At 43.2% G+C, this 17133-nt stretch overlaps 1 protein-coding gene across 1 annotated transcript in view; it reads left to right on the top strand.

Annotated features, from left to right (window-relative positions):
- LOC137383855 (metabotropic glutamate receptor 4-like) overlaps window positions 1-17133 on the top strand; it is a 1236760-nt gene that overhangs the window by 824227 nt on the left and 395400 nt on the right. The window contains exon 8 of the mRNA XM_068057161.1: window positions 15761-16696. Coding sequence (XP_067913262.1) covers window positions 15761-16696 — 936 coding nt within the window. The remainder of the gene's footprint in view (window positions 1-15760; window positions 16697-17133) is intronic.

Raw genomic sequence — 17133 nt, 5'->3', positions numbered from 1 at the left:
TACCATTGACCAGAAACTGAACTGGAGTCGTCATATAAATACCGTGGCTACAAGAGCAGGTCAGAGTAACTCACCTCCCGACTCCTCAAATCCTGTCCACTATCTACAAGGCACAAGTCAGGAGTGTGATGGAATACTCTTGTCTGGATGGGTGCAGTTCCAACATCACTCAAGAAGCTCGACACCATCCACAACAAAGCAGCCTGCTTGATTGCCACACCATCCACAAACATTCACTCCCTCCATCACCGACGCACAGTGGCAACACTGTGTACCATCTACAAGATGCACTGCAGCAACACAACAAGGCTGCTTAGACAGCACCTTCCAAACCCGCAACCTCTACCACCTCGAAGGACAAGAGCAGCAGATGCATGGGAACATCACCACCTGCAAGTTCCCATCCAAGTCACACACCATCCAGACTTGGAACTATATCGCTGTTCCTTCACTGTCGCTAGGTCAAAATCTTGGAACTCCCTTCCTAACAGCACTGTGTGTGTACTTACCTCACATGGACTGCAGCGGTTCAAGAAGGCAGCTCACCACCACCGTCTCAAGGGCAATTAGGATGGGCAGTAAATGCTGGCATAGCCAGCGACACCTACATCGCATGAATTAATTTTTAAAAAAAAACTAGATCTAAAATAGCCTGTTCTGTAGTTGGTTCCTCAACATACTGCTCTACAAAACCATCCCGAACACACTCTAAAAACCCGTACTCCACAACATTAGTGCTCATTAGGTTTACCCAGTCTATATGCAGATTTAATTCACCCATGATTACTGTATAACCCATGCTCCATGCTTCTCTAATCTCTGATTAATACCATGCTGCACACTACCACTACTGTTTGGTGGCCTATAAACAATTCCTATCAATGTTTGCTGCCCATTGCTGTTACTTCACTGCATCCAAACAGATTCCATATTTTGTTCTTCTGATCTGAGATCTTCGCATACTAATGTACTGATCCCATTCCTTATTATTAGCGCAACCCCATCTCCTTTTCTTTTGTGCCTGTCCTTGCTAAATGTCAAATATCCTTGAATACTCAGTTCACAGCCTTGGTCCCCCTGTATGCATGTTTCCGTAATGGCAATTAGATCATATTCATTTACCTCTATTTGTGCCTTTAAATCATCTACCTTGTTAAGAATGCTGTGTGCATTCCGGCAGAATGCCCTTAACTTTGTGTTTTTGCCATTATTCAGAATTCAAAGGTCTAGCTGATGCTCGCCTTTGTTTTGCCTGCCTTCTAATTTCACTTGCTACTTTTCTACTTCCTATTACCAGCTTTACTTCCTTCCAATGTGTGCTGCCCCTCAGGTTCCCATCCCCCTGACAAGCTAGTTTAAACCATCCCCAACAGCACTAGCAAATCTCCCTGCGAGGATATTAGTCCCCGTCCTGTTAAGGTGTAACCCGTCCATCTTGTACAGGTCCACCTACCTCAGAACCAGTCCCAATGCCTCAGAAATCTGATGCCCTCCCTCCTACACCAATTATCCAGCCACGTGTTCAATTGATCAATCCTGCTATTCCTATGCTCACTAGCACGTGGCACTGGGAGTAACCCTGAGATTACTGCTCTTGTTGGCCTCTTCATGTTGGCTTTCAGCACATCCTTGAAGCACTTCTTCTGTCCCCCTCAGGTGTGTCTGCCCTGACTGAGCTGGGAGAAGAAGACCTGCTTTGGGAGAAGCAGTTTTCAAATATGAATGGTTTATTTTCAGCAATGTGTTCCAACTGTATCAATGACCATCAGAATTAATCTGCTGGAAAAGTAAGATGTGAGTTTGGAATATTAATGGGAAAACCAGGATTAGCTTTAACAACAACAACTTGCATTTATATCGGACCTTTGACATAGCAAAGCACCTTATGGTGCTTCACAGGAGTGTTATCAAACAGAATTTGATACCAAGCTATATGAAATATATTAGAACAGATGTCTGAAAGCTTGGTTAAAAAGGTAGGCTTTCAGGAGCGAGAAGCAGAGGGATTTAGGAAGGAAATACCAGAGCTAAACAGTCAAATGGACTAGAAAAGGATCATTAATAGGGCTTCTAGCTCCTGATGAGTCTTTTCCCAAAGTGTTGGGACGTATTCCTTAGCCACTTTTCTGTGTTCCGTCAAAAAGCTACATGAAGCCAAAATGATACGGTACATTGCAATTGCAATGCTATTTGTGAAATGGCAAATATCCTTTCATTGCTAGTTAATTTTTACAGTCAACATATGCTGAAAACAAGATTTTATTAGCCCATTTCTTCAGAGTTAGAATGCTCATATCTGTTGAAAGGGCTGATCGAGAATGCTAGTCAGGGCGGGGAGCATTTTTCTACATAAAGTAAATTTTAAGTGGAATATTTCTGTGTAGACAGGAATCCCTGTACTATCTGGAAGCCAACCCTGCAGCTGAACAGAATAAATTGATTACAGCAGCAAAAGGTTTGACATGGATGTTTATGTTTTGCATGGATGATCAGAGTGTCAGGATCCAGCATCTGAGTGTTTGCTGGCAAAAATACAGTGTGTGGTTTAAAGTGATCGCATCATAAAGCACTGCAGAGAATTTGTTGCATAACACTTTCTTAGTAGTTAGGCACATGTGATATGCGTTTTATGGCCTTATGAGCACAGGTAAACATTCACACGGGTGTTTGCCTCTATCTTGAGGTGCCCTCTCAGCAACTTTTAAAACTTTTAAATTAAAAAATGGTCACAGCTGCCAAGCCACCATTGTAGAGGGGAAACTCCTCCACAGCAGCTGTGGCCAAGTAGGCAGGGAAGGCCTCAAAGCCTGCCTGGACCACTAGCTTCCTGGTCTGCTGCTGGGAGCCTGTCTTGAGGCAGCTGGCTGAGTTCCAGATGCCTCTGTTAACTAGCCTTAGTTGGCCATTAACTTACCTGAATTGGCTACTGGCCACTTGCGGGTGGGTAGCACTACTGCCCCTGATCTTGCCTCTGAGAAAATGGCCCGGAGGTGGGATGGTGCCAGCAAATTAGCATGCCAGCCAGTGGCACAAATTTTTCACCCGCCCACCTCCATACTGACCCCCATAGGGGGGTGAAAATCCTGCCCCCTATTAGATTCAGCAGATGGTTACCTGATAAAAATTTTGGCGCAGAAATGTGAGGGGATACATTTTGACATGTAAAAGGAGAGGACATTTACATTGAATGGCAAAACTTTAAAAGGAGTAGAGGAACAGAGGGACATAAGAAGAGCTGATGGACATGTTTAAAATTATGATGGGTTTTAATAAAATGAATTAGGAAATGCTATTGCCATTGGTCTATGAGGTGTAACTTGAGGCCATAAAAGCACAAAGGAAGAGGTTAGGAGAAATATGTTTGTGGGGAAGGTTATTGTAGTCTGAGTCCAGAGAGTGCTGTAGGAGTAGGCTTTGCAACTAAGCGGGTCATTACAACTAAGACTAATCTTTCCCTCAGCTAACACACACACAGAAACACACAGTGTCGTCAGATGAAGCAAGATCCATGCTGAGTTTTTTTTGCCTCCCTTAGGTCTAATATTGTTTCATTAGGAATGTGTGTTGTCAGGCAAACCACCCCACCCCCCCACCACCTGCCACATGATTTCGCTATACGAACATTAAAACTTAAAATTGCAAGCCCCTGACCGGAAAGACATTTCCATGGTAACCAAAACTGTTGGAACAAGGGACAAAGGGCCATCCCCTGACTCATTCAACCAACAATGAACGTTTGATTACCAGACGTTGAAGGTGGGTAGAGCAAGCATTTCAGAGACTGCGAAGACACTATCCACAAAACTCGCAGCAAAGACTGTTCCAGATAAGGAGCTAGTCACATGACTAACTTGCTGGGCAAACTGGGAATTTTTTTAAAATTTGAACTCCCAGCAAAGGAATTGGAACAGAGAAAGCCATGTGATCACAGAGTAAAGATCTCTCCTGGAACTGAAGCAAGAATTACAGCCTCTCCTGTCTGCCTGCCTCCATCTCTTTTCCACGGAAATAAATCTTGTGAAGACACGTAAACTCAAAGAGAGAACAATCTCCTACATGAATAAGGTTTAAGATGAATACTGGGCCCCAATGAAATGCAAGACCATATCTTCAATCAAGGACTACAGCGAGTTCGAGAAACAGTAACAAGATATTGCCTCAAACTGTTCCACTTACCTTTTCTTCTGCTCTTTTCTGTCCCAATTTGCATGTGTTAATTGGCGTAGTGGTATTATCACTGGACTAGTAACCCAGAGACCCAAGGTATTGATCTGGAGACACGGGTTCGAATCCCACCACAGCAGAAGGTGGAATTTGAATTTAATTAATAAATCTGGAATTAAAAAGCTAGTCTAATGATGGCCATGAAACCATTGTCGATAGTTGTAAAAACCCATCTAGTTCACTAATGTCCTTTAGGGAAGGAAATCTGCTGTCCTTACCTGGTCTGGCCTACATGTGACTCCAGACCCACAGCAATGTGGTTAACTCTTACGTGCCCTCCGAACTGGCCTAGCAACCCCTCAGTTGTACCTAACCATTACGAAATCAATAAAAAGGAATGAAACCGGACGGACCATCCGGCATCGACCTAGGGATCGGAAAGGACAACGGCAAACCCAGCCCTGTTGACCCTGCAAAGTCCTCCTTACTAACATCTGAGGGCTTGTGCCAAAGTAGGGGGACCTGTCCCACAGACTAGTCAAGCAACAGCCTGACATAGTAATACTCACGGAATCATACCTTACATACAATGTCCCAGACACTGCAATCACTATCCCTGGGTATGTCCTGTCCCACCGGCAGGACAGACCCAGCAGAGGTGGCGGGACAGTGGTCTATAGTAGGGAGGGAGTTGCCCTGAGAGTCCTCAACATTGACTCTGGACCCCATGAAGTCTCATGGCATCAGGTCAAACATGGGCAAGGTAACCTCCAACTGGTTACCGCATACCGCCCTCCCTCAGCTGATGAGTCAGTACTCCTCCATGTTGAACACCACTTGGAGGAAGCACTGAGGGTGGCAAGGGTACAAAATGTACTCTGGGCGGGGGACTTCAATGTCCATCACCAAGAGTGGCTCGGTAGCACCACTACTGACTGAGCTGGCCGAGTCCTAAAGGACACAGCTGCTAGACTGGGTCTGCGGCAGGTGGTGAGAGAACCAACAAGAGGGAAAAACATACTTGACCTTGTTCTCACCAATCTGCCTGCCACAGATGCTTCTGTCCATGACAGTATTGGTAGGAGTGATCACCGCACCTTCACATTGAGGATATCGTACATCATGTTGTGTGGCACTATCACTGTAATAAATGGGATAGATTTTGAAACATATCTAACAATGCATCCATGAGGTGCTGTGTGCCATCAGCAGCAGCAGAATTGTACTCAACCACAGTCTGTAACCTCATGGCCCGGCATATCCCCCACTCTACCATTACCATCAAGCAAGGAGACCAACCCTGGTTCAATGAAGAGTGCAGGAGGGCATGCCAGGAGCAGCTCCAGGCATACCTCAAAATGAGGTGTCAACCTGGTGAAGCTACAACCCAGGACTACTTGCATGCCAAACTGCATAGGCCGCATGCAATAGACAGAGCTAAGCGATCCCATAACGAACGGATCAGATCGAAACTCTGCAGTCCTGCCACATCCAGCTGGGAACGGTGGTAGACAATTAAACAACTAACTGGAGGAGGTGGCTCCACAAATATCCCCATCCTCAATGATGGGGGAGCCCAGCACATCAGTGCGAAAGATAAGGCTGAAGCATTTGCAACAATCTTCAGCCAGAACTGCCGAGTTGACGATCCATCACGGCCCCCTCCTGAAGACCCCAGCATTACAGATGCTAGACTTCAGCCAACTCGATTCACTCCACGTGATATCAAGAAATGACTGAAGGCACTGGATACTACAAAGGTTATGGGTCCTGACAATATTCAGGCAACAGTACTGAAGACCTGTGCTCCAGAACTTGCCACGACCCTAGCCAAGCTGTTCCAGTACAGCTACAACACTGGCATCTACCCTGCAATTTTGAAAATTGCCCAGGTATGTCCTGTACACAAAAAGCAGAACAAGTCCAACCCGGCCAATTACCGCCCCATCGGCCTACTCTCAATCATCAGCAAAGTGATGAAAGGTGTCATTAACAGTGCCATCAAGCAGCACTTGCTTAACAATAACCTGCTCAGTGATACCCAGTTTGGGTTCCGCCAGGGCCACTCAGCTCCTGACCTCATTACAGCCTTGGTTCAAACATGGACAAAACAGCTGAAGTCAAGAGGTGAGATGAGAGTGACTGTCCTTGACATCAAGGCAGCATTTGACCGAGTATGGCATCAAGGAGCCCTAGCAAAACTGGAGTCAATGGGAATCAGGGGGACAACTCTCTGCTGGTTAGAGTCATACCTAGCACAAAGGAAGATGGTTGTGGTTGTTGGAGGTCAATCATTTGAGCTGCTTCATCAATGACCTTCCTTCAATCATAAGGTCAGAAGTGGGGATGTTCGCTGATGATTGCACAATGTTCAGCACCATTCGCAACTCCTCAAATACAGAAGCAGTCCGTGTAGAAATGCAACAAGACCTGGACAATATCCAGGCTTGGGCTGATAAGTGGCAAGTAACATTCGCGCCACACAAGTGCCAGGCAATGACCATCGCCAACAAGAGAGAATCTAACCATCTCCCCTTGACATTCAATGGCATTACCATCACTGAATCCCCCACTATCAACATCCTAGGAGCTACCATTGACCAGAAACTTAACTGGAGTAGCCATATAAATACCATGGCTACAAGAGCAGGTCAGAGGCTAGGAATCCTGCGGCAAGTAACTCACCTCCTGAATCCCCAAAGCCTGTCCACCATCTACAAAGCACAAGTCAGGAGTGTGATGGAATACTTTCCACTTGCCTGGATGGGTGCAGCTCCAACAACACTCTAGAAGCTCGACACCATTCAGGACAAAGCAGCCTGCTTGATTGGCACCCCATCCACAAATATTCACTCCCTCCACCACCGACGCACAGTGGCAGCAGTGTGTACCATCTACAAGATGCACTGCAGCAACGCACCAAGGCTGCTTAGACTGCACCTTCCAAACCCGCAACCTTTACCACCTCGAAGGATAAGAGCAGCATATGCATGGGAACACCACCACCTGCAAGTTCCCGTCCAAGTTACCCATCATCCTGACTTGGAACTATATCGTCGTTACTTCACTGTCGCTGGGTCAAAATCCTGGAACTCCCTTCCTAACAGCACTGTGGGTGTACCTACCTCACATGGACTGCAGCGGTTCAAGAAGGCAGCTCACCACCACCTTCTCAAGGGCAAATCAGGATGGGCAATAAATGCTGGCATAGCCAGTAACGCCCACTTCCCATGAATGAATAAAAAAAAAGTATGAGTTTAACTTTAAGGTTTAATAAATTTCATCTTTCTTCTTTAAACCACAGAAAGTCTGTTTGTGCTCATTTCTTTGTCTTGTAATTGGAAAGTTGTGAACAAGGATTCACAATGGGGGAGCTCAAAACACAGGGTGTTTAAAATTAAACCGTTACAATAAGACCAGGTGAAGATAGCAAAAGACCCCGAGACACATTTCTCACCTGGTCGTAACAGTGTGAAAAGGGTGCAGGGGAGGCAGTGACTTAACTTGTGGGGTACAGAGGATCAGTTCTGATCATCGTAGCCCTACAAAGGAAAGTTTTACAATTACCTAAAGGGTCTCTCTGCTTGCACACGAGCTGTAGACCTGCGTCTACCTATCAGGAAACACCATCGGGGTCCTATTGAGGCCTTAAGATCCCAATTAATATTTATACATTAAGCTCCCACCTGACTGCAGTGGCTGCCTCATCGTTGTCAAAACCAACAGCATTAGAATCAGAGGTCAATGGAAATAATCATCACACTGTTTTGGACTTGTGTTAGAGTTTTTTTTTACAATATTATATGAGTCATATGTATTATCTCATCTGAAATTTAAGCCAGTTCTCCAGGGATTCCACTGATCCTGTGTTGGAGTTCTGGCAGGAGATCGGGAGTACCCAATGGAAATTTAAGGACACCAGGCCAGTTGTGCAGTACTGTGTGCCAGGAGGGCAGATGCTCAATCAGTGCAGAGGCAGTGTCGAATAGCAAGAGCAAGTGCTGTATAAAATTCCTTCTGGGCTGCAATTCAGTGCTCTCTTGTGTTTAGTCAGCTGAAGTGCTTATGCTTAGCCTCATTAATTGCATTGAAAGTGTTTAAATCAATGCCTATCTCATCTAACCCAGTGATATTCACACCAGGTTTGCTTTTTCTTTTGCATTCATTCATTTGAAATGAATTGTGCATGAAGAAACTTTTAAATTGCCTTTACCATTTTATGGTGTCCCCAATACCTTTTGGTACATTTATTATGATTTTACCCCAGATTTTGCAATTTCATATTCACATGTATTTTTCAGCAAAGTTTGAGAGACTTTTTCACTCCTAACAGTGCATTTGTTTTTAAACCATCTCAATACAGTATTTTTATGGTTCAAGTGATAAAGGATGAAAGAAGACATGCCAGAGAGATCAGTAGGCATCAAAGCACAGATGTTGACATATCTGCCTGCTAAAGAGTGCAGGCAAGGGCCTCAGTTAGCTGTGAGTCAGCAAGGTAGAGTTTTGTCACCAGCAGCAAAACTTGACATGAGTACAATGCTGCCAATAGCTAACCAGGTTATCCTCAACTGTCATGCTTTTATATCTACAGCTTATTTCTGGGTAATATGTTGCCCACAGATAACTAGTGACCGCACACTAAGCAAACAGGTGACAGATGCATTGGTTAGCCTGCACTTTCATCTCCTTTCCCAGTGAATAGCAGTCATATGAATGTCTGGTCCAGTGTGGGCACAAAGCCGTAAAGTCCCGAGTAAAGTGGATCACTGATGACTGCTTATGCTGAACCCCGGTCCCATTCTAAGTATCAGTAAGTGAGCATATTTGTGCTTTGATGCATGAAGATCATGGAAAGTGTGTATGTGTGTAGTAAAGGTTTCAATTATACATTGCATCTTGATTCTGTGCCTTATTGAAATATCGATAAGCATGGGATGCAATGACAAACGCTGTAAGGTTCCGTAAGGGCTTGCCATGACCATGCTGGAGCTGGATATCAGACAAAATTTGTGTCCTGTTGGATAGCCCTCGATTGCCAAATTTCTGAAAGTGTTTATTTATTTTTTTATTTAATTTATTTTTTTTATTTAGAGATACAGCACTGAAACAGGCCCTTCGGCCCACCGAGTCAGTGCCGACCAAGAACCACCCATTTATACTAACCCTACAGTAATCCCATATTCCCTGCCACCTACCTATACTAGGGGTAATTTATAAAGGCCAATTTACCTATCACCTGCAAGTCTTTGGCGGTGGGAGGAAACCGGAGCACCTGGCGAAAACCCACGCGGTCACGGAGAACTTGCAAACTCCGCACAGGCAGTACCCAAAATTGAACCCGGGTCCCTGGAGCTGTGACACTGTGGTGCTAACCACTGCACCACTGTGCCATTCCATCTTCTCCCATAGCTGTTCCCAGGTCCTGCAGGTTCTGTAGACCATGATGAACCTGGCTGCCACCTCCTGCTGAACTGCTGCACTGCTCTGGAGTTCCAAACAGAGCAATCCTCCTTACACCCACCTCATTTAGCATATCCATGTTGACAGCCACTAATCAGGATGCCCCTTTCCTACAGCTCCTGTTTCATGCCTCTAGATTGGGCTTTCTCCTCTTTGGTTCTTGTAATTTCTTCCCCACCAACCATGCAACCTTTATAAAGGCTGAAAACCTTTCTAAAACGGTTATGTAGTATTAAATATTTAAATTCTGATCAGGTGTAACAGTTTGAGTTTTGAAGGACAAGTTAAGTAATCCAAACATTGTTTTTCTTTTAACATGTTTACTTCAACTTTTCTTCCTCCAGAGTGGCATCCCTTAAGCACCTTGTCAAACTAGACATTCCTTGTGTATGAGCCTGCTATGTAACTCTGTCGGGATTTTGATGAGATATTCTGTCCTCACCTTAACATTAGTCGCCATGTATTTCGGCAATGCTCACTGAACCATGCCATCAAATATAGGATACAATGCGGCCAAAAATATGGCTATCCAGGTAAACTCCTGGCATAACTACAACAGGAACAGACGGAATATAGCCAAGGGTGCCAAAGATTAATAAAAACATGAGAAATAGGAGCAGGAGTAGACCATACAGCCCTTTGAGCCTGCTCCACCATACAATACAATCATGGTTGATCTTCTACCTCAACTTCACGTTCCTGCCCACTCCCCATATCCCTTGATTTCCTGAAAGACCAAAAACCTTTCTATCTCAGCCTTCGCTATACTCAATGATGAAGCATCCACAACCCCTCTGGAGTAGAAAATTCTAAAGATTCACAACCCTTTGAGCGAAGAAGTTTCTCCTCATCTCAGATCTAAATGATTGTCCCCTTATCCTGAGGCTGTGCCCCATGTTCTAGATTCCCCAGCCAGAGGAAGCAATCTCTCAGTGTCTACCCTGTCAAACCCCTTCAGAATCTTGTATCTTTCAATGTGATCAACTTTCATTCTTCTAAATTGCAGAGATTATAGGTCCAATTTGCTCAGCCTGTCATCTCAGGAAGCAATCTAGTAAACCTTCACTCCAATGCAAGTATATCCTTCCTTAAATGTGAAGACCAAAACTGCTCGCAGTATTCCAGGTGTGGTCTCACAAAATCCCTGTACAATTGCAGCAAGACTTCCTTATTCTTGGACTCTAATCCTCTTGCAATGAAGGCCAACATGTCATTTGCCTTCCGAATTGCTTGTTGTACCTGCATGCTAACTTTCTGTGTTCCTTGTATGAGCACACCTGAACATCAATGTTTAAAAGTTTCACGCCTTTTGAAAATATTCTACTACCAAAGAGAATAACCTCACACTTCTCCACATTATACTCCATACTCCATCTGCCACCTTGTTGCCCATTCGCTTAACCTGTCTATATCTTTTTGTGTCCTCCTTACAGCTTACATTCCCACCTAGCTTTGTATCATTAACAACCTTAGATACATTACGCTCAATGTCTTTGTCTAAGTCATTAATATAGATTGTGAATAGCTGAGGCCCCAGCACTGATCCTTGCGGCACTCCATTAGTTGCAACCTGCCAACTTGAAAATGACCTGTTTATCCGTACTCTCTGCTTCCTGTCCATTAGCCAATCCTATATCCATGCTAATATATTAACCTCAACTCCATGAGTCCTTTTCTTGCATATTAGCCTTTTGTATGGCACCTTATTGATGCATTTTGGAAATTCACGTATACTACATCTACTGGTTCCACTTTATCTACACTACTAGTTGCATCCTTAAAAAACTCTAAAAAAATTTGTCAAACACCATTCCCTTCTGTAAACTATGTTGACTTGTTCTAATCATACTACGATTTTCTAAGTGCATTGTTAAGACTTCCTTAATACTAGATTTCAGCATTTTCCTGATGTCAGGCTTACTGGCCTGTAGTTCCCTGTTTTCTCTGTCCCTCCTTTCTTAAAATAATGGCGCTACATTTGCTAACTTCCAATCCACTGGGACCATTCTAGAATCCAGCGAAATTTTCAAAATCATAACCAGTGCATCCACTATCTCTGCAGCTACCTCATTTGGAACCCAAGGAGGTAGGTCATCAGGGGGATTTGTTGGCTTTTAGTCCCTTAAGTTTCCTCCAATACTTTTTCCCTGATGATATTAATGACCTTGAGTTCCTCACTCTTATTAGGCCCTTGGTTACCCTCTATTTCTGTAATGTAATTTGTATCTTCTATTGTGAAGACACACAAACAATTTGTTCAACATGTCTGCCATTTCCTCATTCCCCACGATAATTTCTCCTGTCTCTGCCTCTAAGGGGCCAATGTTTATTTTAGCTAGTCTCCTCTTTTTAATATACCTGTAAAAGCTCTTACAATCTGTTTTTATATTCTTGGCTAATTTACACCCATATTCTATGTTTTCCCTTTTTACCAACTTTGCTGGTGTCTAAAACATTCCCAATATTCAGGCTTTCGACTATTTTTTACAACATTATAAGCCTCTTTTTTAAATCTAATACAGTCCATAACTTCCCTCGTAAGCCGCAGATGGATCTTTCTTGCTGAGTTTTTGTTTTTTAATGGATTTTATTATTGAGCTTTTTGAATTGTTTCTTTAAATGTTTCCAACTGTTTATTTACCTTCATATCTTTTAGTCTATTTACCCAATCAACCTTGGCCAGCTCTCCCCTCATACATATGTAATTGGCTTTGTATAAGTTCAGAATTCTTGTCTGGGATCGGGGTATGTTGCTTTCAAACTTAATATGAATTCAATTGTATTATGAACAATTTTTCCCAGAGCATCTTTTACAATGAGATTACTAAGTAAACTTTCCTCATTGCACAATAGAAAATCTAAAATAGCTTTCCCTCTAGTTGGTTCCACAACATATTGTTCTAGGAAACGGTCATGAAAGTATTCTGCAAATTAATTTTCCAGACTATCTTTGCCAATTTGATTTGTCCAGTCTACATGAAGATTAAAGTCCCCTACAATTAATACATTACCTTTGTTCCAAGCTCCAATTATTCTTGCTTCATGTTTAGTCCAACTACTATACTATAGGAGGCTATAAACTACTCCCAGCAGCATTTTATGACCCTTTTTATTCCTAATCTCCACCCATATTGATTCTACTTCCTGATCTTCTGAGCCAAGATCATTTCTCACTATTGTCCTTACGTCATGCTTTACTATGAGGGCTACTCCTCCTCCTTTCCCATTCAGTCTGTCTTTTCGAAATGTTCTGTACCCTGGAATATTTATTTCTCAACTTTGACCACCTTGTTTTCTTTTCTTTTCATGGGATGTGGGCATCGCTGGCAAGGCCAACATTTGTTGCCAATCCCTAATTGCCCTTGAACTGAATGGCTCGCTAGGCCATTTCAGAGTGCAGTTAAGAGTCAGTCACATTGCTGTGGGTCTGGAATTACATGTAGGCCAGACCAGGTAAGTACGGAAGATTTCCTTCCTTAAAGGACATGAATGAACCAGATGGAATTTTATGACAATCAAACATAGTTTCATGGCAACATTACTGAGACTAGCTTTCAAATCCAGATTTTTTTTTAATTAATTCATTGAATTTAAATTCCACCAGCTGCCAAGGTGGGATTTGAACCCATATCCCCAGGGCATTAAAATAAATGCAAAATACTGTGGATGCTGGAAATCTGAAATAAAAACAGAAAGTGCTGAAAATACTCAGCAGATCTGATGAAAGGTCACTGACCTGAAACGTTAACTCTGCTTCTCTTTCCACATATGCTGCCAGACCTGCTAATTATTTCCAGCACTTCCTGTTTTTATTCCCCAGGACATTAGCCTGGGCCTCTTGCATTATTAGTCCAGTGACATTACCACAATGTAACGTTGTCTCTGTAATGGCAATTAGATCTAAACCACTTATCTCGATTTGTGCTGCTAGATTATCTATCTTATTGTGATTGCATTGTACATTCAGATAAAGAGCCTCTAGTTTTTGTTTTTTACTACTATTCTTTGTATGGACCTTATTTGCTGATGCACTATTCCCATTAAGTTCTCCGTCCCTTCCTGTTCTGCTCTGCTTGTCTTTTCTGAAATTGCTCTATTGCTTTGACTTTTGATTTAGATTTCTAAATCCCCCTTCACCTGATCCCCTCCCCCTCCCCTTTTCGTTTAAAGCTCTATCCACAGGCCTAGTTATATGATTCTTCAGGACACTAATCCCAGTGCCCATCTTAGCTGATCCCAATGAAACAGCTCCCTCTTTCCCTGTACTGGTGCCAGTGCTCCATGAATCAAATCCCCTTCTTCCCACACCACTCTTTGAGCCATACATTTAATTCCTTTATCTGCATGACCCTATGCCAATTACCGCATGGCTCAGGTAACAATCCAGAGATTAATGCCTTAGAGGTTCTACATTTTAATTTGGCCCCTAACTCCTCAAACTCTCTCAGTAGAATGTCATTCCTAGTTCTACCTATATCTTTGGTTCCTACCACTCTCCCACTCCAAGTTCATCTCCAGCCATGAGATGTCTTTAACCCTTGCACCAGGCAGGCAACACAACTGGAAATCCCAGTCACAGCTGCAGAGAACAGTATCTATCCCACTGACTATACTGTTCCCTATCACTACTACATTCCTGTCCATTTCCCACACTTGCATGGCATCCTGCACCATGGTCAGTTTGCCCACCCACCCTGCAATCCTTGTTTTCATCCACACATGTAGCAACTACCTCATACCTGTTGGTCAAAGTCAAGGGCCAAGGTTCCTCCATCACTACATGCTAGATCTCCATACCTGCCTGACACGCAGACACACCCTCCTGTCCCTGATCATTGACCAATTCTGAAGTTCTACTTAACCTAAGGGGTGTACTGCCTTCTGGTAACTCTCCCCATCCTTAATGCCCCACATGTCTGCAGCTCTGATTCCAGCTCAGCAACTCTGAGTTGCTCAAGCTGCAGCCACCTATTGCAGATATGGTTGTCCCGAAATGCAATGCTTTCCACAAACTCCCAAATGTTCCTGTTAGCCTTGTGGGGACTGAACCGCTGCCTGCCCCTTACCAGATCATTGGCACATGGTGAGGTAGGATCGGGTTAGGGAATTGAAACATTAGAGTCATTGTGCCCAGAGCCTACAGAGGATTCCAATGTAAGGTGGACACTGGTACCCTTGAGAGATAGGATGACCATGTGATGGTAGTGGGGCCCACCTGGATGTCCGGGACACTATCCATAAAATGCTCCACCTGCACATTCTTAGATCTATGGTCTATAGATCAGAGTAATTGAAACCAATTGTTCTGCTCCGAATGCTTCCACAGTTAAAAGAGGCAAACTCAGCAATAGGAATTGAACCTGGGAGTCCCCTGATCTGTTTGAATTTTTACCACATTGTACTCACAATCATTCAGGGATTATCAAGTAAACACAATCTCAAGAATAATTCTCTTATCTTAAAGCTCTCCTGTGTACTCATATGGTAGTCTAGAGTGCAGTAGTGATATATAGCTGCTAACCTGGCTTACCCCTTTAAAGCTCTTAGACAGCTTCAGGTAATTATAGCTGTTTATAAAATGTTGAATTCAATCAGAAGGCAATTATAAATTTCAGCGTCAGTGATCAGCATTTTAACTTTTCTTTAACATTGCTTTGCATTTGTAACAAAGTGTTACACATTGAATTGTAACATCTAGTGTTGTTGTGGATGCAAGCTAGGCACAAGACATTTAACTAGATACAGATGCACTCCTTCTTTCTCCCAGCTGGGAGTCTCCGCACTACATAGAACTAGTGTCTGAGCTAGCCCACGGGCACTTGTTCTTAGTGTTTTACTAATGCAGCTTCAGACACCATTGGTAGAACTATGTAAAGATGGTCTGGGAATGATTTTCCCCTTGCATTTCCATTCTTCTCTGTGCGAAAGCCTGGCTTTCTTTCAGTGCTTCTCCATAGCCAGATGGCTGATATTATGAATTCAGTGAGAAGAGGATTACAAGTTCTAAACTGTATCATATCATTATCATCAATAACAGAACTAATGACTTTAAATGTAATTCAGATTCGCTGTGATTACCTTTTAGTTCGTAACCAGACATTTTAACACTAATTCACTTCTTTCACATTTTCAGATTCATACAATGCAATGGCCATCAGGATCCCAGCAAATCCCAGTTTCAATTTGCAGCCTCCCATGCAAACCTGGAGAGAGAAAAAAAATTGTGAAGGGCATTCCTTGTTGTTGGCACTGTGAACTCTGTGACGGCTACCAGTACCAGGTGGATAAGTACAACTGCAAGATCTGCCACTTTGACATGCGACCCAATGAGAACCACACTGGATGTCGCCCAATTCCCATTGTCAAACTGGAATGGTATTCCCCTTGGGCTGTTGCGCCTGTATTCTTTGCAATTATTGGTATCATTGCTACATTGTTTGTTGTCATAACATTCATACGCTACAATGACACACCAATAGTGAAAGCATCTGGACGAGAATTAAGTTATGTGCTTCTCACAGGAATTTTCCTCTGTTATGCTATTACCTTCCTTATGATAGCAGAGCCCGATGTCGCCGTCTGCTCCATGCGACGCATTTTTCTTGGATTGGGTATGAGTATCAGCTACGCAGCCCTGCTCACCAAGACCAACAGGATATATCGGATATTCGAGCAAGGCAAGAAATCAGTCAGTGCCCCCAGGTTTATTAGTCCAGCCTCTCAGCTCATGATAACATTCAGTTTTATCTCTGTGCAACTGCTGGGAGTCTGTATCTGGTTTATTGCTGACCCACCCCATTCCTACATAGATTATGATGACCAAAAGACTGCCAATCCTCAGCTTGCTCGTGGAATTCTCAAATGTGATATTTCTGATCTGTCTCTCATCTGTTTGCTTGGATACAGCATGCTTCTCATGGTCACATGCACCGTGTATGCCATCAAAACCAGAGGGGTTCCAGAGACCTTCAATGAGGCCAAACCTATTGGATTTACCATGTACACCACCTGCATTGTCTGGTTAGCCTTCATTCCAATATTTTTTGGGACTGCACAGTCTGCAGAAAAAGTAAGTAATACACCTATGCAAAACTTTACATTATGCCAGAAGGACAAGAGCTGTGTCTGATTCGTGAATGATGAGATTTATGTAAAATAATTAGCGATATGATGATTTTGAAAGATTGCGAGGCTGCAAAGAACCATAATAGTGGAGACTTTCCTGGGGGTAGTGACTATCAGGAAATAGTGCAGCTTCCTTTGCAAGCATGTGTTCTGACTAGCCCAATCTTCTAATTTCCACTGTGTCCAGATAATCCAATGCACCCGTACCAGATCCAGGAAAATCTTCCCTATCATCTTTATCCGGTTATCATAACTTTAAAAATTCCTGGTGAAACCAAATTGACTTCCATTTTATGGAGCTCTCAAAGTATTTGGTCAAAAAGCACGTGTCAATCAATCTGATTACTTTTTGTGAAGGAAATTAACTATTTGACTGTTGGT

This window comes from Heterodontus francisci, chromosome 25 (genome assembly GCF_036365525.1).
Source record: "Heterodontus francisci isolate sHetFra1 chromosome 25, sHetFra1.hap1, whole genome shotgun sequence".
Taxonomy (NCBI): Eukaryota; Metazoa; Chordata; class Chondrichthyes; order Heterodontiformes; family Heterodontidae; genus Heterodontus; species Heterodontus francisci.
This window is presented reverse-complemented; position numbering and strand designations above follow the sequence as displayed.